General features: G+C 47.0%; 1 protein-coding gene across 1 annotated transcript in view; it reads right to left on the bottom strand.

Annotated features, from left to right (window-relative positions):
- ANKRD55 (ankyrin repeat domain 55) overlaps positions 1-24415 on the bottom strand; it is an 86737-nt gene that overhangs the window by 42649 nt on the left and 19673 nt on the right. The window contains exons 3-5 of the mRNA XM_062212081.1: positions 22695-22804; positions 13559-13619; positions 146-274 (exon numbers count right to left, since the gene is read on the bottom strand). Coding sequence (XP_062068065.1) covers positions 146-274; positions 13559-13619; positions 22695-22804 — 300 coding nt within the window. The remainder of the gene's footprint in view (positions 1-145; positions 275-13558; positions 13620-22694; positions 22805-24415) is intronic.

Here is a 24415-nt window from a genome sequence, read left to right on the forward strand (position 1 = left end):
CTGGCTCTATCACAGGTGTCAGTGTACTAGCAGTACCAGGGCTTTCCCTGTGACCAGTCCATCCCTCATGCTTGACACACTCAGAAACTTGTTCCCACTACGTTACACCGTCTAAACTTGAGACGAGCCCCTGGCCCCTTCTCACCTGGACCGCCCAGTGCAGAGCAGTTTTGAAGTCTTTGTCCACGAGCGTGGGGTCTGCCCCCTTCTTCAACAACAGCTGCGTGTGTTGAGGTCGGTTGTGGAAGGCTGCCCAGTGGAGCGGGGTCATTCCCTACAAGACAACAGGCACAGGGCTGGGGGTGAGCATAGGCTACCAGGAAGAGCACGGGAGCTCACACGTTCTCGCCAGGCCTGGGGGCCCGCACAAGAGTCTTAGTCCATCCATCCATTCATTCATCCATGCATTCAACAGCTATTCATGGAGCACGTAGGAGTCGAGGATACAAGAATGGATGAGGTAAACACGCACCTGACCCCAGTGGGCCTTGTGTGCGTGGTAGAGGAAGGCACACAGAAGAGCCACAGCGTGCTCCAGGTTGATAAACGCCATGAAGAATAGACAGGGTGCTGTGATGGGGTGACCAAGAAGGTGGCACTGCTCTAGGCTGGCGCTTCTGAGAACAGAAGGAGTAGAGCAGCCAGCACCAAACCTCGGAGGTGGAGTACGAGTGAAGGTTCCAAGTCACCCAGGAACACGAGGGCAGGGCATGGACTGCTGGGTACCCAGTGCACAGTACAGACGCCGTGTCAATGGCTGCCGGCTGGGTGCATGAAGGAGAGGAGAGTGACTCGAGCTGAGATTGGAGAGGGAGGCAGGGCTGATCTGAGGAGGGTACTGACCCTGCGTAACACATTCAGATGTATTTTTTAAAAGTAGAGACAAAGAAAAATGGGTCACATGGGGTTTTCCCCTCCTTACGTGAGAGGCAGAGACAGACAGACAAACTTCAATGGCTCATTCAACAAATATCTGACCAGAGCTGGTCCAGGAACACAGTTCGAGCCCCCCATAGGGGTGGCAGGAATCTGATGACTTGAGCCATCACCACTGCCTCCCAGGGTCCGCATCAGCAGGAAACGGGAGTCCCAGTGCTCTGCTGTGAGATGCCAGGGTCAGCCCAATAGGCCAAACACCCGCCCAAGGCCTTCAAACTTCATCCTAAATTCAATGGAGGGACAGCGAAGGATCCCAAGCAGGTGTTGGCATGAGCTGATGGCTACTGTTTAGGAGAACTTAATCTGCGGCAGCTTGGAGAGTGGGGCTGAGTGAGTGAGCTGGTGAGCTCCGGCTTCCCTCACAGTCGCAGTCATGTGGTTTAGGGGCAGTTGAATAGTAAATGAGCTACCGCTGGGACACATGAGAACTCCCATTATTTGGGGGTGTGTTGGAGAAGGCAGTGCCCCCCCCCCCACATTGCAATCACAGGAGATGGGACAAGAACGAATTGTGATGAAGGTGCCCGGTGGAGGGGGCAAGGGTGAGTGCCAGGTTGAAGCTTCTCTTTTCATGGTCCTCTCTTCAGGTGACAGGAAGACAGGTGACACCAGCGTGGCTTTCTCTGCTCCACCCAGGGAGGACGAGGTGAGCGGAGGAGAGGGGCCCTGGCCCAGACCTAGGGACCCCGAGGGGTTCTCCTATGTGTTATGGCCATCCCCCAGACAGTGTTATTCTGTTGTCCTGCAGTGGCCACGGTCCGACTACGTCCCCAGGCTCTTGCAGATAGAAGCAGCCGTGTGACTGAGCCCCGACTGTGGGACGGGAACTGTACAGAGAGCGCGGAAACCCCCTCCAGCGCTGGCCTAGAAAACAAAACCCAGGCGACCATCCTCACCTTCTCGTTCCTCATCTTGAATTAGAGGAAGATGAGGATCTAAAAGATACAGGCACCAAGCGCACAGGCTTGGTTCCTGCAGGGCTGAGGGAGAACAGGGCCACCCTGCCAGCCAGCACTGGCCTGCGACGCAAGCAGGAAATGAGCTTCAGCATGTCAAAGCCCCAGCGCCTCTGTGTTGTTTGCTACAGCGGTTAACCAAGCAAGGCAGGTGCGATTGTTCTCGGGTTATCGAAGCAGAAGAAGCTGGGGTCCAGAGAAGCCCTAAAGGCTTCTGTGCAGCCCTGGAGCTGAGACCTGAGGCTTGTGGGGCCTGGAGATCAGAATACTCAATCTCCTCAACCAGTTCTACATTTTAAATCCTGAAATTCCGAAGTCTCGGGTTTCAAGTGTCCTGTAACCCTGAGCCTCCAGGGAGCCTCTTGAGTGTATTTCAAGAAATTGGTTCCATGTGGAAGGGAAGGCTGGTCTAAAAGCAGAGGAATGTCTTGCTCTCAGAATAGGTCAGTTTCACTGGGGCCCTTTCGTTTCTAATTGGGCTCACTGGGATTAGCCATCTGAACTCCAGGGAACCAAATCCTTTCCATTCTGCACGGACTTCCCCTTTCCCACTTCCGAGTGCCTCAGAATCCTGGGCTTCATCGGGAAATGCCAGCCATATTCATAGACACTGAATTGCTTTTCAAGATACTGAAGTAGCAGCTTCGTGGAGCCTGGGTCCTCGCCTGCCCGTCTGCCCCTGCTAGAGCCTAGAACAGCGCCAGGTGCACTGTCTGCGCGAAGTAAATACTCAGGCGTGGCCGTACACAGACGTATGATTTGGTGATGTGCTAATTCAGGGAGAACGTGGATTACACTGCAGTTACATAATGATATTTTTTGATTCATAAACACAGTTGCTAGGCTTTAAGAATTAATCACTTTAAGCAGCAAGAAAACTCCCTGAAACCCAACTCCTATATTTTTGGTTAAAGAGTGGCGTGGGAGGAGCACTACTGTATTTTGTACATTGGATGCCAAGAGCTTTATATATGTTCTCACTAAATCTTAATGACAATCCTAAGTGGTAGCCAGGCTTAAGGCACATCTTACAGGTAAAGAAACTGGAAACACAAGGTTAAGTAAGTTGCCTAGTGGCCGTTGATCGGGTCCATGACAGAGCTGGGACACAAGTCCAGGTTCTTGGACTCTGGAGAGAAACATTGTCACACAGCATGCTGGTGGCCTTTCGTTTTGGAAATGAGCTCGGGTGCTGGACAACTCTTTCCTTTGTAATGTTTAGCTGGATTCAAGGTCTTCTGACCCTCTGGGATGCGGGTTCCCCCAAGGACAAGGTCGCCACCATATATGATTATTTGGTGCATTTGGCGTTGCCCTTTAGGCTCTTCCTAAAACAGCTGGCAAATCTTTCGTTTTGTTCAGATGTGTATTTATGTGATGTTACTTCTCCCCTCAGCCCACCCCACCCTGCCATTTGGGAGCACCTGTAGAAATAACTGGCAGTCCTCTGAATGGACCCAATGCAAGACTTGAGCTATTTCCTTACTTCTCTAATTACTGTTACAATATAAATAGTTTGTGAACATTCAGTCAAGGGACATTTCCTTTTTTTTTTTTTTTTTTTTTTTTTTTCAGTTGAGCTAATGAGAAATAAAAATAAACCCTCTTAGAGGATATACTATGAAAACCAAAACTTTCAAAAGCAGCTGCAGGGCAGAGGGTGGTATTGCCCAACCCTCTTTGTTTAGGAACCTTTTCTTACAACTGCCTCCTCCTCCGCCCTTTAGCTTCCGCTGAGCCTGTAGGCATTGCGGCGCTACAGGATTCTCTGAGCATTGGCGGTAAGAGGTAAGCTAGCACGTGCGTAAGGGCAGACACTGAGATCCGCTCGCGCCCGCCGGGGGCTGCCCACTGCACGGACCTCAGAGGAAGCATGCAGGAAATAGTTCCTGCAAGGATTAACTAGTGAATTGCAGGTTACCCAGGATCCCTGGGAGTATAAAATCTGAGTCTGTTGGGTACCAGGCACCCCGCTGTGTTCAGACTGTGGACACCTTGCCAAGCAGCTGCTCCCTGCAGTCTCACTGGGGACACAGTGCACCTTGGAAGAATCTAGGAACTGAACATTTAGGAGTCACTCGCAGTCACCTTGCAACAAACACTCAGATGGCCCTGGGGACAGAGTCCATTAAAAACAAAGAAAAAGCAACCCAATCCTATTAAAAATATAAGCTCTCCAGATGGTTTTGAAGTGAATGTTAAGTTTCAGTTGCCCTAGGGTTGGTCTTTAGAAGCTGATAGCCCTGAGCTTGCGCTGTAACTATCTGGGTGCACAGTAGGGCTGCTGTGGAGCAGTGGTTTTGTGCAGGGAGTCCTTCGTGCCTGCAGCCTGTGCTGTTGCAATTTCAGTTAAGGGCTTATAAGTCCCATCAGCTTCTCAAAACTTTTTTTCCTAAAACCACTGTGACTTTTGTGTTTTCTGAACCAGAAATCTGATTAAGTGCTTAGCAGGTTTCATGTTTCAGAGCTACAGTTTTAGATGGGCTGTCAACAACACTGAGCAGTACACTGAGAGAAATGCTGATGTGGCTGGGTGCTTGGTGCAGCCCGTGCCTCTGTACACTGGGGAACCGAACAATGAAAGGCAGCCAAGAGGTCAACAAAAGCGTTCTAGGTTCTCCAAGGAGCTAGAGTTTCACAGAAGTCTCGTGTGGCTCTGTTGATATTTGAAAATTCACATACTTTTAATTTCCCAACCACATATGACCATCCCCCACAAAAGTTATAGAAGGTCTCATTTAGATAAAACAGTTGGGATGAGTGATGTCTTTTAAAAGATTTTTAAAAAACTAGATAGGGTTACAAGTATAGTGATGAAGTCCATTTTATTTCATTTTTTTTCCTTGGGAAAAGTCTTATAGTCATAAATCAGAATGATTAGTAAATAGATTCATTTTTTGAGCTTTGTAATCTCGATAAACAGTGACCATCACAATAGCCAAAGACTAGGACTGAAGGGGCCAGCATTGTGGTAGAGTGGGTTAAGCCACTGCCTACAACACCAGCATCCCATACAATCACTGGTTCACGTCCTGGCTGCTCCACTTCCATCACACTCATCTGGAGAGTGAACCATTTGATGAAAGAGTTCTCTTTCTGTAACTCTGCCTTTCAAATAAATAATTTAAAAATCTTAAAAAAAGATTATGACTGAAGATCAAACATAATCTGATGTCAGATTTTTAGGGCACCAGGAAAATCTATGAATAATGACGTGCTTTAGTAAGCCTCACTTTCTTCCTACAAAAATAACAAAACCACATATCTGATATTTTAAAAAGTCTGTAGAATGGAGATTTCCATAATTTGAATAAGATACTAGTGCAAGGAAAATAATAAAATGGGTTTAGGTCATGGACACACTGGAGCAAATTCTAACAAGAACAAACTTAAAAAATAAAAATTAAAGCCTTTAACATAGAAGTGTAATTTGTTATATTGATTTTTCAATGAAACAGAGCACCTACATTCTTATGCACAAAATTATTAAGTCTCAGGCAATAGCTGAAGCCTACATGAGACATGATAGGCAATGGACATGTATTTCTGTATGAATAGAGTAACCATTTTCTGGTTTCAAGTAGTTCTCCTTGGAAGGCTGCACAATTATTCCACTCATTGCTCAAAATATTTTTGGAAGATTGTGTTTTAAATTTCAGCAAGTCAGGAGTCCTATCCATCAATAGAAATAAGCTTTGATGTGAGCGTGCAACAGAAAAATAAACTACATATTTATTTCCCTACTTCTAATTGAAATTTAGCATATTCTTATGAAATAGGCCACAATCCACAGTGCGTTAAGTGCACTTGTCACTTCGTCATCAGTATAAATTGTAGATACTTTTGTATCACAGTAACTATTACAGATATTTCAAAATATTATATAGGAGTGGGGATTTAGCCCAGCAATTAAGACACCTGTGTCCCACATTGGAGCACCAGAGTTGTTTCTGGGCATGGCTCCTCCATGGCAGTGGTGGTAGGTCAAGTCATTGGGTTTCTGCCATGCTTATGGGAGACTTGGGTTGTGTTCTGGCTCTTGGCTCTAGCCCTGACTCAGTCCTAGCCAAGGCAGACATTTGAAGGATGAATCAGCAGATGGGAATTCTCTCTCTCTGTGTCTCTGATTTTTAGTTAAATAAAAATATATATATTTACATGGAACACTAGTATAAAATTAGTTTTTAGTCCCAATACCAAATCTTAATGCATTAATAAAATAGATATAGTACTATATTATTTGAAATATTCAGAGAACTAGTTCAACACAATTATTTGTAATCATATGTATCTTATTTTATGCAATCTCTGATCTTTTTCTGATAAGGGGTCCATAAGCTTCAGTAGCACATGGAAAGTGTCCACGTACAAAAACAGGTAAAGACACCTGCTCTAGAATCTACAGGACATTTTTTCAAAAAAGATTTGTGTACTTATTTATTATTTGAAATGCAGAGTAACAGAGAGAGAGGAAGAGAGAGAAAGAGAGAGTTCTTCCATCCACTGGTTCAATTCCCAAATGGCTGCAACACTAGGCCAAAACCAAGAGCTAGGAACCCCATCCTGGTCTCCCATAAGGAAGGCAGGGGCCCAAGTTCCTGGACCACTATACTCTGCCTTCCCAAGTATATTAGCAGGAAGTTGGATCAGAAGCAGAGCAGCTGAGACTTGAACCAGCACTCCAATGTGGAATGCCTGCACTGCAAACAGCGGTTCAATCTGCTGCACAACAATGCCAGCCCCTATAGGATTTTTTTGAGGCTTCTAATTGATGTAAAATCTTATTTTTTAACTGAAGGTTTATTTATTTTACTTGAAAGGGAATTAAAGAGAGAGAGAGAAATTTTTCCATCCACCAGTTCATTCCCAAATGGCTTCAACAGCTGGAACTGGGCTAGGTTGAAGCTAGGAGCCAGGAACTCCATCTGTGTCTCCCTTGTGGGTGCCATTCTCAGAAGCCTTCCCAAGTGCACTAGCAGGGAACTGGATTGGAAGTGGAGCAGCCAGGAATTGAACCAGCCCCACATGGATGCCCACACCACAGGCTGCTGCTTAACCCACTGTGCCACAGTACCAGCCCCAAATCTTATTTTGTTTAGAAGTAAATTTTGGAGGCTGGCGCTGTGGTGCAGCAGGTTAACACCCTGGCCTGAAGCGCCAGCATCCTAATGGGCACTGGTTTGAGGCCTGGATGCTCCACTTCTGATACAGCTCTCTGCTATGGCCTGGGAAGGCAGTAGAAGATGGCTCAAGTGCTTGGGCCTCTGCACCTGCATGGGAGACCCAGAAGAAGCTCCTGGCTCCTGGCTTCAGATTGGCACAGCTCTGGCCATTGAGGCCAGCTGGGGAGTGAACCAGCAGATTAAGGACCTCTCTCTCTCTCTCTGCCTCTCCTCTCTCTGTGTAGCTCTGACTTTCAAATAAATAAATACATCTTTTTTTTAAAAAATTAAATTTTGGAAATAACTGAAAGTCACCAGGAGTTGTCTGCCAAGTGAAATGGGTAACTGGAACTGAGTCAACAAAACAAAGGGAGAGAGGATTGTAGCGTGAAGTAATACGGCTTTTTTCTTGAATTTTCTCTGTTTCCCTATAGACTTTATTTGAATTTTACTACATGAAAGTTACTGAGTTAGATTCTGGGAATATGGGGATGAGAAGGACACGGTGTCCCTCTAGACCATGGGGTCGGGAGTTGGCGGGAGAGGGTGGAGAGGACTCCTAGGTAGTGGTGATGCTACTCCATTTTTTAAAGGTGTCCATTTTGTGATAAAGATTGTAATGCATTGTTAGAAGTTTGCTTTATTAATTTTGCCCTTTCCTAGCTAAAGTTAAAAGAGTTCTAGTCTGAAGGACTATTGCTTCTGATTTTGCCTTTAGCACACACAATCTGCTTATGGTTAGATCTTAGGAATGTGGTAAGTGGGCTCAGTGCTAAGAATTATATCCAAACTTCACATCTGTTTTTGCAACTTGGGTTTATTTTCTCAGAGTGCTATTATAATTGAAGTTTGGGTTGTCAGACTGCTGAGAAAAACGTATTTACAGACAAATGTACATTGAAGACAAGACTGGTAATACATCTTGAATACTATGGGTAATGGTTTCTCTGGATAAATGCATTAAACCTTCCAACCCGGATGCCAAGAGCTCACTGCCCCTCTTGATAGGATGGTCTTTCTGTGCACGCTGGGATCTGGAAAGTTAGTTTCTAGCTGTTAGGCAGCTTGTTAATTCCTTGTAGCTGTAATAGACAGGCCTCTAAGTCAAGGGGTCCTTTGAGAACTTGACTTGAAGAGCAAAATCACAAAGGACAATCCCACCAACCTCGCCTTTTCGACAGTGTTAAAGTCTGCAGTATGGAAAGCTTCTAAAGAATTCACTTTGTAATTAAGCAATGCACTTAATGAAATGGAAAGCAAACTGATCCTTGGAACAGAACAAAGAGTTCAGAAATGAAACCACATATTAAAAAAAACAAAAACCTTGAGACATATCTCGTCACAAAAGAAAACTTGGCACAATGAAATCAAGTTCTTGGGGTAGGGTAGCTCTTTAAAAAGGACACCAAGAGCAAAAGCAGTAACAGACAAGAATGATCATTTTGGTTTTATATTTTAAAATTTCTTTACAAGAAAAGACACTCTGAAGAGTTCTAAAATAAGCAACAGATTGTGAAAAAAATTTTTAGTCCACCAAAAGACAAAAAACAAAGGATTAATATTAATTAATATTCTATAAACTTTCGAGTCCATAAGAAAACAAGTTACCTAACAAATCAATGGACAAAAGATGAAACAGGCAAGTCTACAAAAGAAAATGTGAAAAAGGACCATTACATCTATGAAATGATGCCCAAGCTTGATCATCAAAAATAAGAAGAAAATCCAGCAACAACTGGAAAATTGCACGCTTCCACCACTGGCCAAGCTGGACACCAACACTGCTATTCTTGGGGAACAACAAGGAGGTTCATATTCAAAATGCAAATGTGTGTTCTCGTTACTCAAGAACTCTTCTGGAGAAATGCTTGCCTAAAGTACTCAAGGAAGCTTATACAAGAACATTCTGTAGGCTGATGTTTAGGATGATGAAAAATCGAGACAACCTAAATTTCCATTCACAGGGAATGGATAAATAGACAGAGATATTTTCACAGCCTGGCACACTCTGAAGCTGTTGAAAGGGGTGAGCCAGATGGAACTCTGAGACCTAGTCCTGAGAAAACACAAAGTTGCAGAGCGACAAGGGGAGAAATTCCTTTTATGTAACACCTCCCAGTTTCCATGAATATGTGCTTATCTAAAGACTGAAAAAGAGAAGCTGGAAGTTGTCAAGGACTTCCTAGTATTATTTGTAATATTTATTTAATGTGAGAGGCAGGGAATGGGAGGGAGATCCCGTCGCTAGTTCACTCCCCAAATGCCCAAAACAGCCAGGGCTGGGCTAGATCAAATCTTGGAGCTGGGAATGCAATCCAGGTCTCCCATGTGGGTGACAGGGACCTAACTACTCCCGCCAAAACCTGTTGCCTCGTAGGGTATGTATTAACAGGAAGCTGGAATGGGGAGTGGATCCGGGATTCAAACCCAGGCACTCTGATGTGGCATGCAGGAATCCCAGCTGCTAGCACAAACGCCTACCCCCTGCTTGTAATATTTAAATTGGTAAAAAGCAAATGTGTTCCACGTATTGATTATGTACATAGAAAACCAAGAGTACAAAAAGTTATCTTAAGTCATCGGGTTCAGTTCAGGGCAACCTTCAAGTGCTATTCACCTCCCTGATGTAAAACAGAACTGGGCTTGCTTTGAGCAGTTAGTTATGCACTGGCTTCAGGTGGATTTTCTTCTTCTCAACTCCATCTCTCCATTCCTTAGTTTTTGTCTTCAATCAATGTATCTATTAATGAAATCTGGTTTCTACTAATTGATTCTTTTTAACCATTATTGTGATAAGTTTGGGACTCCTTCAGTTATTCCTGGAAGATAATTCTAGTCCATTGTGCAGGGTACACCTTGCTCTGTCTTCTTGTCATTAGGCAACCATAATGCTTCACTATCTCAAACTCACCGTTCCCCTCATTGTGTTTAGCTTTTCTGCTCTTGCTTCTTGGTAGTTAGCAGGTGTAGGGTGTGTGTGTCTGTCCGTTGTAACTGTTGCTCTCCAGCCCGCTGTACAGTGGAGGCTACACTATGCTTAAGCTATTGAACAATGATTGAGAGAAGGGGACAGGAGGAGACTGTTCAAAACATCAAGGAGCCAAGTGCAGGGACTCCACCCCAGTGACCAAAGCAAGCCTAAGCTGTCTCCTTTTCGTTTCAGAGTTGTCTTTATTTCTCAGTTAGCTCATGCCAGCAGGGAATATGTTGATACATACATTGTGTATGTGTGTGTATATGAGGAGTCGCCACAAAGATCATGAGAAAATGGAATTAAAATATAAAATTTATTTTGGCATAAAATTTCAAAATCCATATTTTTTCTATAATATGCATTTTCCATGAACATGTTGAGGACCCCTCACATACACAGATATTGTATGAAAATACATATTTGTAAGTATTGATATATTTAAAATATATGCAGCATATATTACGTAACAGGGTGTATAAAAAGATAGGCAAGCATTAACAGCTGGTTTTAGATTTCAGATATGCTATAGCATGGACTGAAGGAAGAGGAAGTTGTGACGGTGGACGGGAACTGTCTCTTTTGAAAATGTATCTGGGGCCGGTGCTGTGGTGTAGTTAGGCTAGGCCTCTGCTTGTGATGCCAGCATCCTATATGGGCGCCAGTCCAAGTCCCTGCTGCTCCTCTGCTGATCCAGCTCTCTGCTGTGGCCTGGGAAAGCAGTAGAAGATGGCCCAAGTGCTTGGGCCCCTGCGTGGCAGACCCAGAAGTCCTAACCCTTGGCTTTGGATCTGCCCAGCTCCGGCCATTGTGGCCATTTAGGCAGTGAACCAGAAGATGGAGGACCTCTCTCTGTATGTCTCTCCCTCTCCCTGTCTCTCCCTCTGTCTATAAATCTACCTCTCAAATAAATAAAATCTTTAAAAAATATCTATTTTTTTACTAAATTTATTTATTTAAGTTTATTTGAAAGGCAGAGAGACAGAGAAAGAAAGAGATTGATTGATTCCATTCATTGATTTACTCTCCAAATGCATGCTACAGTCAGGGATTGGCCAGGTTGAAGCCAGGAATTCAATCCAGGTCCCTTATATAGGTGACAGGGTCCCAGGTATGTGGGCCGTCACTATTGCCTCTCAAGTGCACATTAACAGGAAGCTTGAATGGAGAGCTAACAAGGACTTTAACTCCAGCATCCATTATGGGATGCGAGCCTCTTAACCACGGTGCCAAATGCCTGCCCCAGAAGTGTCTGTTCATGGCCGCTGCTCTGCTGAGCCTGCTCTCTTGGAAGAAGCTGGTTTAAGAGCAGGAGGAGTCGTCTTCGAGACATCACTGTGTGTGAGACGGAACCAGGGACTTTTCCAGAGTTTACCGCATATCATCTGCAAGGTGTTGCAATGACTGCTCTTAGAAAGACTGTGACTACTCCATTGTCTCCACCAGCCTGGGGCCTCCCAGGGTGGGGGAAATGGGGAACCATGGCTTTGCTGGGGGATGTTGGTTCAGCTGAGGGCTGGATGGAGTTTGAAGTCTGCCAATGGAATTCAGCTGCAGGCAATGAATGACTGACGTTGCCACCTTTCTACATAAGACCCGTGTTTTTTTTTTGTTTTTTTTTTTTTTTTTTTAGAGAGGGTGAGTGCTGGGGTTGGAGGTGGTGGTGGGCATGATTGGCACCTTGCCCAACACCTTGAGGTTCACAATCTGCTGACACAAAAGGCAGCCGCTCAAGTTCCCTGCTTTCGCACATGGGCAGTGAGTGATCGGAGTGCATTCTCATCTCTGTTGCTCGTTTTTAAAGCAGAAGTTAAAGTGGTGCAAGCATCTCTCCTCTGGGGATTGCCCTCAAGGCACTGAAGATTCGGGGACTGGAGGCCGCGTGTGATCCCCAGAGGAGGAGGCGCCCAACTCAGGCCAGGCTGCAACAGTGGGGTGGGGGGAGGGGGAGGAAGGGGGGGGGTGGGAGCTTTTTGGTGTGGTGGTGAAAGTCTTCAGGAGGGGCCCTTTAGTCCGAAGCTCTCGAGGACCACTGTGGGGAGGGGCAGCCAGGAGAAAGCCATTAGGGGCTTAGCCCCTCCCCTTGTGTTTGCTATGGCCAGCAGGCCTCCTTGGAAATAGTGTCATATGGTGTCTTTTGTATGGGCACTTTTAATGTTAGGCTTTCTTAATATCAGATGTTCTTAGTGACATGCAGCCAAACCAAGTGCATATCCATTAAAAATTCCATTAAAAAACTGGTATTCAAATAGGTTTTAATAAGCTTGCTAAAGCAAACAGGCTGGCTAATGAAAATCAGTACTGCTTTTTAAAAAAGCTGAGGAAGGGCCAGCGCCATGGCTTAATTGGCTAATCCTCCGCCTGCGGCGCCGGCACACCAGGTTCTAGTCCCGGTCAGGGCGCCGGATTCTGTCCCAGTTGCCCCTCTTCCAGTCCAGCTCTCTGCTGTGGCCCGGGAGTGCAGCGGAGGATGGCCCAAGTGCTTGGGCCCTGCACCCCATGGGAGACCGGGAGAAGCACCTGGCTCCTGCCTTCGGATCAGTGTGGTGCACTGGCCACGGCGGCCATTGGAGGGTGAACCAACGGCAAAGGAAGACCTTTCTCTCTGTCTCTCTCTCTCACTGTCCACTCTGCCTGTCTAAATAAATAAATAAAAAAGCTGAGGAGGTATAACATGACCCCAGCTACTAGGAAGCAGGCCTCTCACTGATTCTGTCCTCCTTAAGAACTTGGCTCGAGTCGAATTGGAGCAGAGGGTTCGCCTAGCAGTTAAGACACCCATGTCCCATGTTTGGGTGCCAGGGTTTGACTCCCTGCTCTGGCTCCTGACTCCAGCTCCCTGCTAACACAGAGCCTGGGAGGTAGCAGATGGTGACTTCAGTAACTGGGTTCTTACTATACATGTGGGAGACCTGGATTGAGTTCCTGGCTCTGACTCTGACCTTGGAGCAGTCCCAGGTGTTGTGGGTATCTGGGGAGTGAACCACATGAGCAGATGGGTGCTTTCTCTCTCTGCCTCTCAAATAAGAAAGAGCATTGGACTATCTTTTTGAGTGCCTTCCACAATGGTGCCTGTGCAACACGCAGGAAAAAGCAAGTGCCATCTCTGTGTTAACATGAGCTTTGGAGCAGGTGCACTGGGATTAGGATTGCTGTCATCTTTCACTTAGAGCATGTCTGGAGCCACTGCTTGCCAGCTAAGCCTCTGGGACTTGAGAAGACAGGAGAGAGCAATATTGATTTCTCAATGTCCAGAGGGAAATTACAAAATTTCAGCAGTGTGATAAATGCTTAAGTACTTAATGCAATAAAGCCCTTCCCTGTTAGACGCTGCCCACACCCACGGCAGAGATACACTTCTGCCTGAGGACTGGCCTGCAGACACAGGCTTCCCTTTCAGAGCAGGAACACAGACACACATTGCATCCCCTCCTTGGACCTTTGCAGAGGAGACGCTGTGATTAGGAAAAGCCTCTCCCTCCACCTCCCGTGCCAGAAGCCGCCCTCTGCTCCAGCCAGCGTGGACTCACCTCATTGTCCTGGTGGTTGATCTCACTGAGGCTTGACTGCTGCAACAGGACCGTGAGGAGCCTGGAAGGAACAGTCACATAAGTATTTGAAATACGGTCAGGTGAAGGCCTCCGGGTGAAGATGGGCGCTTCCCACTGATCGGAAAGTGATCCTTGGAAAATGAGCTGATGCGATACAGATGGCACCTGCGATGGATATGCCTTCCTGCCCCCACTGCCTTGCCATCCTAGGGCTCCTGGAGGGGTTGAGGGGAAGTGAGGGAGGAACCTGGAACTCCATTCAGGTCTCCCATGTGGGTAGGAGGGACTCAAGGACTTGGGCCATCCTCTGCCGCTTTCCCAGGCTCATTAGCAGGGGGCTGGATTGGAAGTGGAGCAGCCAGGACTTGGCAATGTCGGCCCTTGTCATATCTTTTAAATAGATGGATTATACAAGGAGGTAGTCAGCATTTACAACTTTGCTTATTCTTTACAAACGATACAAATATCAAAGCATAAGGGGTGGGTGTTGTGGCACTGGAGGTTAGGCTGCTGCATCCCATAACGAAGTGCTAGTTCGAGTCCTGCTACATCCACTTCCAATCCAGATTCCTGTTGGTGCATTCTGGGAGGCAGTAGATGCAAATTCAAGTGCTTGGGCCCCTGTTACCCTTGTGGGAGATCCAGATGGAGTTCCTAGCTCCTGGCTTTGGCCTGGTTCAGCCTTGGCTGTTGTGGGTATTTGCAGGGAGTAAATCCAGGCTGTATACTCCAAGTCTCTAACTCAGTAGCAGGAGCCCAGCTTCTAGGGTTTAAACACTCTGCTCAGGGGCTCAGTGCTGTGATGCAGCAGGGGAAGTTTGTTGCTTGCAGTGCTGGCGTCTCCTATCAGAGCATCCGTCTGAATCCCAGCTAATCAGCTATCTATCCATTTCCCTGCTAACGCACCTGTGGAAGCTGTGGAAGGCAGTCCAAGTACTTGAGCCCCTGGCACCATGTGGATGGAGTTCTAGGCTCCTGGCTTTGGTCTAGGCCAGCTGAGGCCATTGCAATCATTTGGGAAGTGAACCAGCATATAGAAGATTTCTCCTCTTGTCTCTGCCTCTCTAACTCAGAGAGTTGCAGAGTTAATAAATAAATCTTAAAGAAAAATTTTCATTCATTATCTCTCAGCATAGATGACATCTAAGGCCCTAAATAGTCAATGGCTGCTGAGCTGACAGTAGAGAATAGGTCAATGTGCTGCCTGGGTAGGAGGAGGGACGCTGGGAGGCCTGCAGAGGGGAAGGACTTCTGTGGGGGTGAGGCAACCAGCCAGCCCTGGGGTTGACATCTAGCCTTGCAGTCTTCTGGGGTTTACCTCTGGTCTTGACCAATGTCTTTTCTGGGGAGCCAGGATAATGCTGAGACTTAATTCTAGCATTTCATGGTAGCCCCCAAGCTTCTGAAGCCTTGAGGATCTACTAGGGGCAAGAATGGCGGTGGTGTTGGGGATCAGATGACACAGCAGGTGGAGAGCTCTCTGCATAGGGTCTAAAGGAACAGTGGCTGTGACCCTGAGTCACACGCCTCCTTTGTGCTCTCGGGATTCTAGAACCATCCTCAGTCTGCTAGGAAGATGCAAGAAAAATAGTTGCCAGTGGGCGACACTGTTTGTCTTTGTGATTGTATGTCACCACTGGGTGGAGTTTTCCTTATGACTGCTCTGTGGAGGGGTAGGCTTCGCTGTGCCTGTTCTCTTTCCTTTTCCCCGTCTTCCTCCTCCTCCCCACATCCTGCCCTCCTTATTGGCCATTGTCTAATCTCTGGGGTCCATTGGTCTGAAGTGCCGGAAGACAGTGGGAGGGGAAGGTTGAGGTCAGTGGTCCAGTGTGGTTATCCTTGGTTAACCCTGAGCAGAGTTCATCTGTAGCCAGACTGGATCTTTGAAGGAAGGATGGCTCTGTCCAGATAGATTAGGGATGGGAGAGCAAGATCTCTTGTTACATCTCAGTGGGATGCCAAAGGTTGCAGGATGACCTTGCACCTGGATATTTCTGTCTGCTCTCAAACCCAAACCCTTCTTTGCAGTGTCTTGATCACAGGCTGATTTCAAAGGACAGCGTCACCAGGCTCCTTTGCCCTCTGACTTCCCACTGGGTTTGGCCCATGGGACAACTGGCAGGAAGAGAGGGGAAGCCAGCCTCTTTCTGGCAAGGATTGCCTTCCTCTCCCATGGCCTGGGCTCCCGCCAGGGGCAGAGGCCACCCCAGCTCTCAGAGGCACCGCGCCCTTCCTTGCCTTTTGGCCTCGGGCATGGTAACACTTTCCAGCTCTTTTGGAGGAGGTGGGGTGGGAGGTAGATCAGCGTCTCTCGCAGGTTAACTTTCACTGTTGCTCCCTTTTGACAGCCCGTGTTTTCCCCGTCATGGTCCTGATTGATTCATGCCAATCTATGTTGCCTGACTTCATGGATTGCTGTCTGTAAGGCTAAGACTCATTGAGCTCCAGAGCTGGACACATATTTCAGATAAAGTCTCTCTCTCTCTCTCTCTCTCTCTCTCTCTCTCTCTCTCTCTCTCTCTCTCCTAAGGCCCTGCATTGTTTGCCGAAGCTGCAGTGATGCAGCCTGAAAGCAGGTGTCTGGTTTCCAGCCCCGGGCTCCCGAGGGCTCTGTGGCGTACAGGTGATCCACAGGTAAGCCTCATTACCAGGCGACCTGCAACCCTCTTTGATTCCTTTTCTGAGGGCTCTGGTCTTGTGCTAGGGTGGCCACAACCCCTTGCCCACCCCTGTTCTAGGTCCTCCCTATTCTCATTTCTCCCAGGCAGTAGCTGGAGGCCCACTTCATCCCAGATCCCAGGGCAGCAGGCCAGGGTCCCCAGCAAGAGCCTTCACAGGCAGTGTGTGAGTGACAAGAGCTCAGAGGCGGGGCCAAACTACCTATGCTACAATACCCCCAACCCCCAACCCCCAATAACCCTGGACACACACCTGTGCCTACAGGTTCATAAAATAGTAATAAAAACTACTTCCTAAAGATCTGTTGGGACTTTAAATGAGGCAACATATACAAAGCACATAGAATAGCCCTTCTGTGCCATTACACGTTCTATATAACACTTATTTTTGGAAAAAAAAAAGGCTACCTTATATTTTTTGGGACTCCTCTGATCACCATTAGGTAATAGGTGTGTGTGTGAGACATATATATATATATATATATATATAGAGAGAGAGAGAGAGAGAGAGAGAGAGAGAGAAAGAGAGAGAGAGAGAGAGAGAAGCTACAAGCATCTTAGAAGCAACCTATTTCTGTGCACTTTTCTGTCTTGCTGGGCCCATGGGCTGCTCCCAGCCCTGGGCAACTCAGCCATGGTGGGGAAAAATGATCCCAAAGCTGGCGCCATAGCACAATAGGTTAATCCTCCACCTGTGGCACCGGCATCCCATATAGGCGCCAGTTCTAGTCCCGGCTTCCCCTCTTCCCATCCAGCTCTCCGCTATGACCTGGGAAAGCAGTAGAAGATGGCCCAAGTGCTTGGGCCCCTGCACCTGCGTGGGAGATTGGGAAGCTCCGGCTGTTGTGGCTATTTGGGGAGTGAACCAACAGAAGGAACACCTTTCCCTCTGTCTCTCCGTCTCACTGTCTGTAACTTTACCTCTCAAATAAATAAATAAATAAAATCTTTAAAAAAGAAGGAAAGAAAGAAAAATGATCCCCAAGCCAGCTCTCTTTCCCATTCCTGAAGCTGCCTGGGTGTGAGTGTTCCATAGTGAAACACCAGCGGCCGCAGGTTAGAACACATTAGAACACATCACTTGCTAACTGGAGAACGGGCCCCCAAGGCAATGGTTTCCTTCCTCCCTCTGGCTGTAGTCAAGAGCGATGAAAAGCGCCAGGGTGCTGGTGCTCTGGCAGGAGGGGAAAACTCTCTTGGTAACCATGGAGACCATGAAAAAGACCTGCACAGAGCCCCTTGGCTGCTTTCAGAGGAAACTGCTGCTTGCCTTCCAACACGAGCATGCGCAGCGTCGCACACATACAACTCTCCTCTTTGGAGCTTTGTCTTAGTGACCATGCCCCTCCTCTCACAGGGCACCCCTCTGAATGTCCCCACCTCGGGAGCGAGAAAAGCCCTGGGGAGCAGGAAGGACGAGAACCTGGAGAAGCAGAGGGATCAAGGCAGGGAGGGGGCCCCCGGGATGCAGCCTGTGTGCCTCTGCTTTTGTCAACCCAACGTGCCTCCGTGTCCAGAATTACCAACACTTACCCCTGCATCTGCTTGCAGCCCTGCCGAGTAGGGCTTGAGCCAAGGATGGAGCTGGGGCTTGATCAGTTTCCTAGGGAGCTGAACCCATCAGAGGACCAAGATTCCCCCTGGAGAAAAAGGGTGAACTGGGGCGTCCTCCTGGCTTGTGTATAAGCAGCTTCGGTTCGAGGCTTCCCTCTTAATAATCTCCAGCGAGCACCACTCGGAAGGAGCTTGCTGTCTGGAACTCTGAGGAGCAGCAGGTTTTCAAATCATCTGAATATCTGGGCACAAGGCCACGACGTGAGCTGCAGATACTGTTTATGATTAGGAGGAAAATAGAGGTGTATCTGCACCGGCGAAGGCAGTGGCCAGGCAGGTGGCTGAATTGATTGCAGTCTGTGTCCTGGGGTCCACACAATAGGAGCGCCATTCATTCCCGGATGTCCTTTGCAGTAAACATGCATAGCTGTGGGCTGCGTCTACACAGACTGATGAGTGTACACGTACTCTGTGTGGACCAGTGTGTGTCCAGGAGAAGTGGGCCAGGGTGGGAGCTGGGGTGGCCGTAGCACGGTTTTGTTCTTTAGCACTGATCTACAGCTTTTATTTCTATCAGTCTTCCATGGTGATCATTATCATCATTAATATCACCCTCACCATCAGCACCGACACCTACTGAACAGACAACGTACGAGGCATTGTGTTCAGTATGTTCCATACATCTCCCTGTTCACTTCTGCTGCCTTACCTGTGGCTGCTAGTGGGGGACTGGATCCAGGACCCCCTGGGGGGACTCAGCTCCACAGATGCTCACGTCCCTTTTATAAAATGGCATCGTATTTGCACAGAATCTACACACATCCTCCCTTAGAACTTTAAATCATCTCCCAATTACTGATAATACCTAATACAATGTACATGTGACATAAATAGTTGTTATTCTGTATTAACTAGGGGTTAATGACAAGAAAAACATCTGTACATGTTCAATATGGATGCAATTAAAAATGTTCCTGACCCTTGGTGTGTTCAGTGTGCAGATGCAGAACCTGTGGCTGTGTAAAGCCCTCTCTTCTATATTCCTCCACTTTCTAGAAGAGAACAGCCAGGCGACTCGTGGCATGCCAACTTGCCCAAGATCATTCCCTCCAGATTCAAACTCGGACTGACTCTGGCCTGCCCTTTGGCTCCTTTGGCAAGGATTCTAGGTGGTTTCGGCTACAGGGAGTCAAACAAGGTAACAAATGAAGAAACTAGACAAAGAGAAAACAAGGGCAGGGTAAAGAGAGTGTCATCTAGTGTCTTAGAGGTGTGCCAGGGGTGGCGTGGAAATTGAGTTCTAATTTTCTAAACATGTGAAGAAAGACATATGATCAGAAGCTCCAGTGTAGACATGTTAAAACTTCAAAAAAAAATATTTCTTAAGAGAAGCACAGCAATTCCTCCTTTGACAGAAATTTTTCTTGTGGTTTCACATATGGGAGTTTTTGGATGCTGTGTATCCTGACCATGAGCCGATAGGTTATGTAAGGCTAGTTTCTTAGAAGGCCTCTCAAGATGAGTCAAGGACTTGATGACAAAATACAGCCATTACACACAGTCGTGGCTCTCAGAAGCACTGCAGACCCACTGGGCAGCTTAACTTCACGCGTGCGGTGAGCATTAAATGGCTCTCCCGTGCCTCAGTTTCCACATCTGTGAAATGAGGCTGGAAATGTTACCCGCTACATAGAGATGTGGTAAGGAGTAGATGAGCTGGGATATGCAGAGCACTTGGAACGTGGCTTGGAGCATGGCAAATTATCACTGTTGTGATCATCTTCCTCATCCTCACCACAGGGGATGTGCAGGCCCACACGTGGCCAGTCAAGCTGACCTAAGGTGATGTCCACTTAGGCAAACTGAGTGGTCAAATGGATTCATATGGCCCTAATAGGAGGTCACTGTCTTTCCCCGTTATGGTTGTAAGGCTTAGGAAGCACCCAGAAACCAGACCAAGTTTTTGTTTTTCTCAGAAAAGTAATTTGGGTTCATGCTGACCCACAAACAAAAGGGAGACTGAAGCCGACTTCTCTGGGATGAAAAATCTGCTATCAAACAATTTTATGCCATGGCCATAAAATTTCTCCATAAAACAGCCATAAAATACTTAATTTTTAACGATGTAATTCCATAGGGATTCCTTTAGAGCAAAGTAGATTCCAACTGTTTGGTAGGTATCCAAACTAAACAATTTGCCATATGGGTTGCTGGGGTTTAAAGCAATTATTTTTTGGAGAACATTTACTAGAAATAATGATTTGCTTTTGGAATAATCTTAACCCTTGGGCTTTATTACTTAAATAACTAGCATTACCATAACTAAAGCAGAATTTTATCTTTTCCAATCAGCTAAGTGCCCACTTAGGACGATAAAACTATATCATCAACTCACCCAAGGGTAGTGGCTGGGCCATTAATTACAATTTCAAGAGAAAGAGAAACCACAAGTTTGTGCTTTTCCAGGTACTGCAATGACATGTAGATCCTGAGAAGCCCAGGCCCACTGCTGGGCTTTGATACCAAAGACATACAAGTCCACACAAGAAGATGCACAGTTGGGTTGGCTTTCGGTTGATTATTGAAGTGACTTCAGAGGATGGCCCTGATGGATCAGGAATGTAACTTCTGCTAAGAAGGTTTGGTTTACCCCTCATGGGCAACGGGTTGATGGCAGAGACAGCTAAGCTTCTCACCAATATCCGTGTACCTTTTCTGTGGGTAGGAGTTGCTGCTGACAGGTAGATTCTGGGCTAGGAAGTATATGCCCCAGAGCACCTGGACTCAGACATAGTCAAATGACTGGTCATCATGGATGGAATGTGTGCAGAATGAATGGTGTCCCCTGCAAGCTGAGGACTTAAAAAATGACTGAGGCTGGGGCTGGCGCTGTGGTGCAGCAGGTTAATGCCCTGGCCTGAAGCTCCGGCATACCATATGGGTGCCGGTTCTAGTCCCAGCTGCTCCACTTCCAATCCAGCTCTCTGCTGTGGCCTGGGAGAGCAGAAGATGGCCCAAGTCCTTGGACCCCTGCACCCGTGTGGGAGACCCGGAAGAAGCTCCTAGCTCCTGCCTTCGGCTCAGCGCAGTTCCAGCCGTTGCGGCCAACTAGGGGGTGAACCATCGGATGGAAGACACCCCCCCTCCTTTTTCTGCCTCTCCTCTCTCTGTGTAACTCTGACTTTCAAATAAATAATAAATCTTTAAAAACAAAAAAAATGAGTGAGGCTTCCCTGTATTCTTCTGTCCCCATCTATAGGCTGAACGAAGGGCATTCGGTGATCCAGGGACTCATGGAGACACAAAGTGGAAGCAGCTCGGGTCCCTGAATCACCCGTGCAGGGACGTCATCCACCACCAGGATCACCTACACTGGCAGCTTACACGGCAGAGAAGTACATTTCTGTTGTGTTAAGTCACTGAAGCTTTGGGTTCTGTTATAACAGCTGTAACTACCATCACTTGAGTAGGCTTTTATCTTTCAGAATCCTTAGAAGATTTTAAAATGACTTCTCCAAAATGAGGCAGGTAAAAGCAATTAAGGTAGAAGAAATCCAGGCAGAATCATCTTAAAAGCTACATTTTAAATTCGTTGTCTAAAACTCAGCCCTGGGAAAACAGTACGATTTTATGACTAAATATTTTAGTGGTTGTCTAGAAAAGCCATTCTTTTTTTATCCCCCTAATTCTTCAAAAGGGCAAAAGGGAGTTTGATGTCTATTGACTGTTAGCTGTCTGGGCTTGCTACTGCTTTTCTAAACTTCCTTGTTTTGTTGGGCTTTGGGTACGTTCTCGTTTTCTGTTAGTTCTGGATCCAGTCCAAGATAAGAAGAAACTAGCCTTGGGAATAGTTCTGGAATTTCCCAAGGCCATTGATTTTCCTGTAAAAGAGACTGCAACGAGGAGATCTTGTTATCCCTCACCCTAGAAGATAACGGCCTTGCTTCCTCTGCCCCCACGGAGCTCTGGGCTCTGGGTCTGGGCACAGCTGCTGAGGGTGAGGCACAGTGCAGGTACAACCTGTGCTGCTGGCCTGGGCAAGGCTCACGTCCTGCACAGTGGAGGCTAAGGAGGTCCCCCCGCAGTGCAGGTTCCATGGCAGGAAATGCTGGTATCTGTTAGTGGTGCATGGAAGCCGGGTGGGTGCTTTCACAAGAATGGAGACCAAGGCCATCTGGAGCAGAGGAATGAGGAAGTCAGTCTTAGTCTGGGCAGAGCATTTCTCCTTGTTGCTCAACTGTATTACAGAAACGTGATCGTGGTCATCTACCTTATGTGAAGATCTGTCTTCACATGGTTCCAGGAGCGCACACTCCTGGTTTTCCCTCTAACCCACTGGCCTTCCCTCCTCAGGTCCTTGGTCTACTCCCAACTCAACACTGGCCTGACCTTGGAGTGAAGATACTAACTTTTCTGTCCAGTCACGGCTCTTTTACCTTGTTTGATTTTCTTCATCACTCTCATCATCCTTGGAAATTACCATTTGTTTGTTAATTAAGCCATTAGAATGTGAGCTCTGTGACGTTAGAGACCATCTCACTTACTACAGAACGGTGAGGGACTATAAACCATGTTTGGTCCACATATGCCCTTAATAAGCAGTTACTGAATTAATAATTAACTGACTGAATGAACGAATAGGCATTCCGATGATGACAGACAGCACTTCTTAAAGACTAGGAGAAAAAGGTTTTTTCAACACAGAAGGGCAGTGGGATTAACGTTCAAGACTCATGTATTGTGTTGTGATCCCGCTCACTGGGACTTCAAAGGAACAATGGATGCCTTTTTTTCTGATCGGCCACAGAGTGGAGGATTAGATGACCTTCTAACACAGGTTGCCTTCCTCCCAATCTGAGCGCCCTAGGAACCTGGCTACTCACCTCACGTCGGGCTCGGCGGTGGCGGCGTGCAGTGGCAGGCGCCCGTTCTTGTCCGGGATGTTGTGCTTGGCACCATTCCTGAGCAGACTCACACAGCCTTCCAGCCAACCCTGAAACGCAGGAGCAACACGAGCTGGCATAACGCAGACCAACATGCTTTCTCTAGTTTTTCTTCTTCTCTGGTTTGGCTAAAAGCAGGGTTCTATTGGCACTGAAATGGTGACGAGCCTTGGCTGTGACCTAGACTCCTCAGCACAGGGTGGAAGGTCTGGGGGTGCAGATTTCCCACCCATGTCCTCAGAGGAACTTCACCCCATCACAGGCAGACTGACTCCATGTTCTCCTGCCTCCCTCACCCGTTTCTAGGGCCACTCACTGGTATTCCCCGTTCATGATGAGACTTCACCAGCTCCTCAGGCCAAGGTGGCATTGGGGGTGATTAACCATTCTGTGGGCTTAGCTCCAAATCACGCTTGTCAATAGTCTGCCTTGGATGTCTTGATCAGTTCTAAACATCAGGGTCTTTTGTCATTTCTGGGTCTCAGGCTCCACAGTGTACCTCAGTTTAACTATGTCTGATAAGTAGGCCTTGGACTTCTAGTTCAAGTTGCTTTGCTAGTAGCAAAGACCAGCATCCTGCTTATTCTAGACAGTTCCCATCCTGATGCCTTCAATCCTGATCTGAGTCCCCCTCCAATGGCTGGGACCCTGCTAGTTGGTAGACCAATCTTTCTGATGTTGATAGCCTGAACTTCTAAGTATGGGGCCATCACCAGCACCCTCCAAAGGTTCTCCATTGCTGTGTTTTACCCACCTACGAATTCCCTAAGAAGCTTTGTTATGAACTGCTGGCTGTCTGCTAATTGTCCAGATTGGGAGCCGATATTGCCACATCCCATGCTGGTGCCCCATTGGTCAACATGTACAACTGGGTCAGTTTCCCACCACCTCTCCCATGTTCAGAGGCCAGGCGTGATCTGTGGCTCTCTATCCATATTACTTTAACTGACCCAAGTCTGCTGATAGCCGAGTTTGTCTCACATACTGACGACAATGCCACCAAGATACACCTAGAACCTCTTGGGTTACTCACTCAGTGGTAAGCAGACTTGCAAACTCACAGAGCTATTCTTACAAAGCAGAATGGGAACTCTGTTTTGGTCATAAGCACACTCTTTGCCTTCCCCAGTCATGTGTAGTTAAGCCTCAAGATTACCTAGTAAGAGGACTCAGACGACTAAAGATTTCCCCCTCCTGATCTGACAATATTGGAAGCAAGAAAAAGCAAAATGTTAATAAATGCATGCAGAAGAAGGAAGGCAATGATAAGAAGTCTGGGGAAATAATCCGTCAAGAGAAACACGTCAAAATCTATAGATTAAAACATTGAATATGCATTGCATAATTGACCAATAATATGAGGATACTTCCAAAAATGAGGAAAAGTGGAACTAAAAGGTACATAATAGTCACTTTCCATGAATTTTTTTCTGAAAATCCCTCATATGCCTTGTTTTCAAGATTTTTTAAAACTCCCAAATAAACTTACCTTTTAATTCCATTTTCCACAAACTTTTTTTTTTTTTTTTGACAGGCAGAGTGGACAGTGAGGGAGAGAGACAGAGAGAAAGGTCTTCCTTTTGCCGTTGGTTCACCCTCCAATGGCCGCTGCGGTAGCGCGCTGCGGCCGGCGCACCGCGCTGATCCGATGGCAGGAGCCA

Source organism: Lepus europaeus, chromosome 15 (assembly GCF_033115175.1).
Source record: "Lepus europaeus isolate LE1 chromosome 15, mLepTim1.pri, whole genome shotgun sequence".
NCBI lineage: Eukaryota > Metazoa > Chordata > Mammalia > Lagomorpha > Leporidae > Lepus > Lepus europaeus.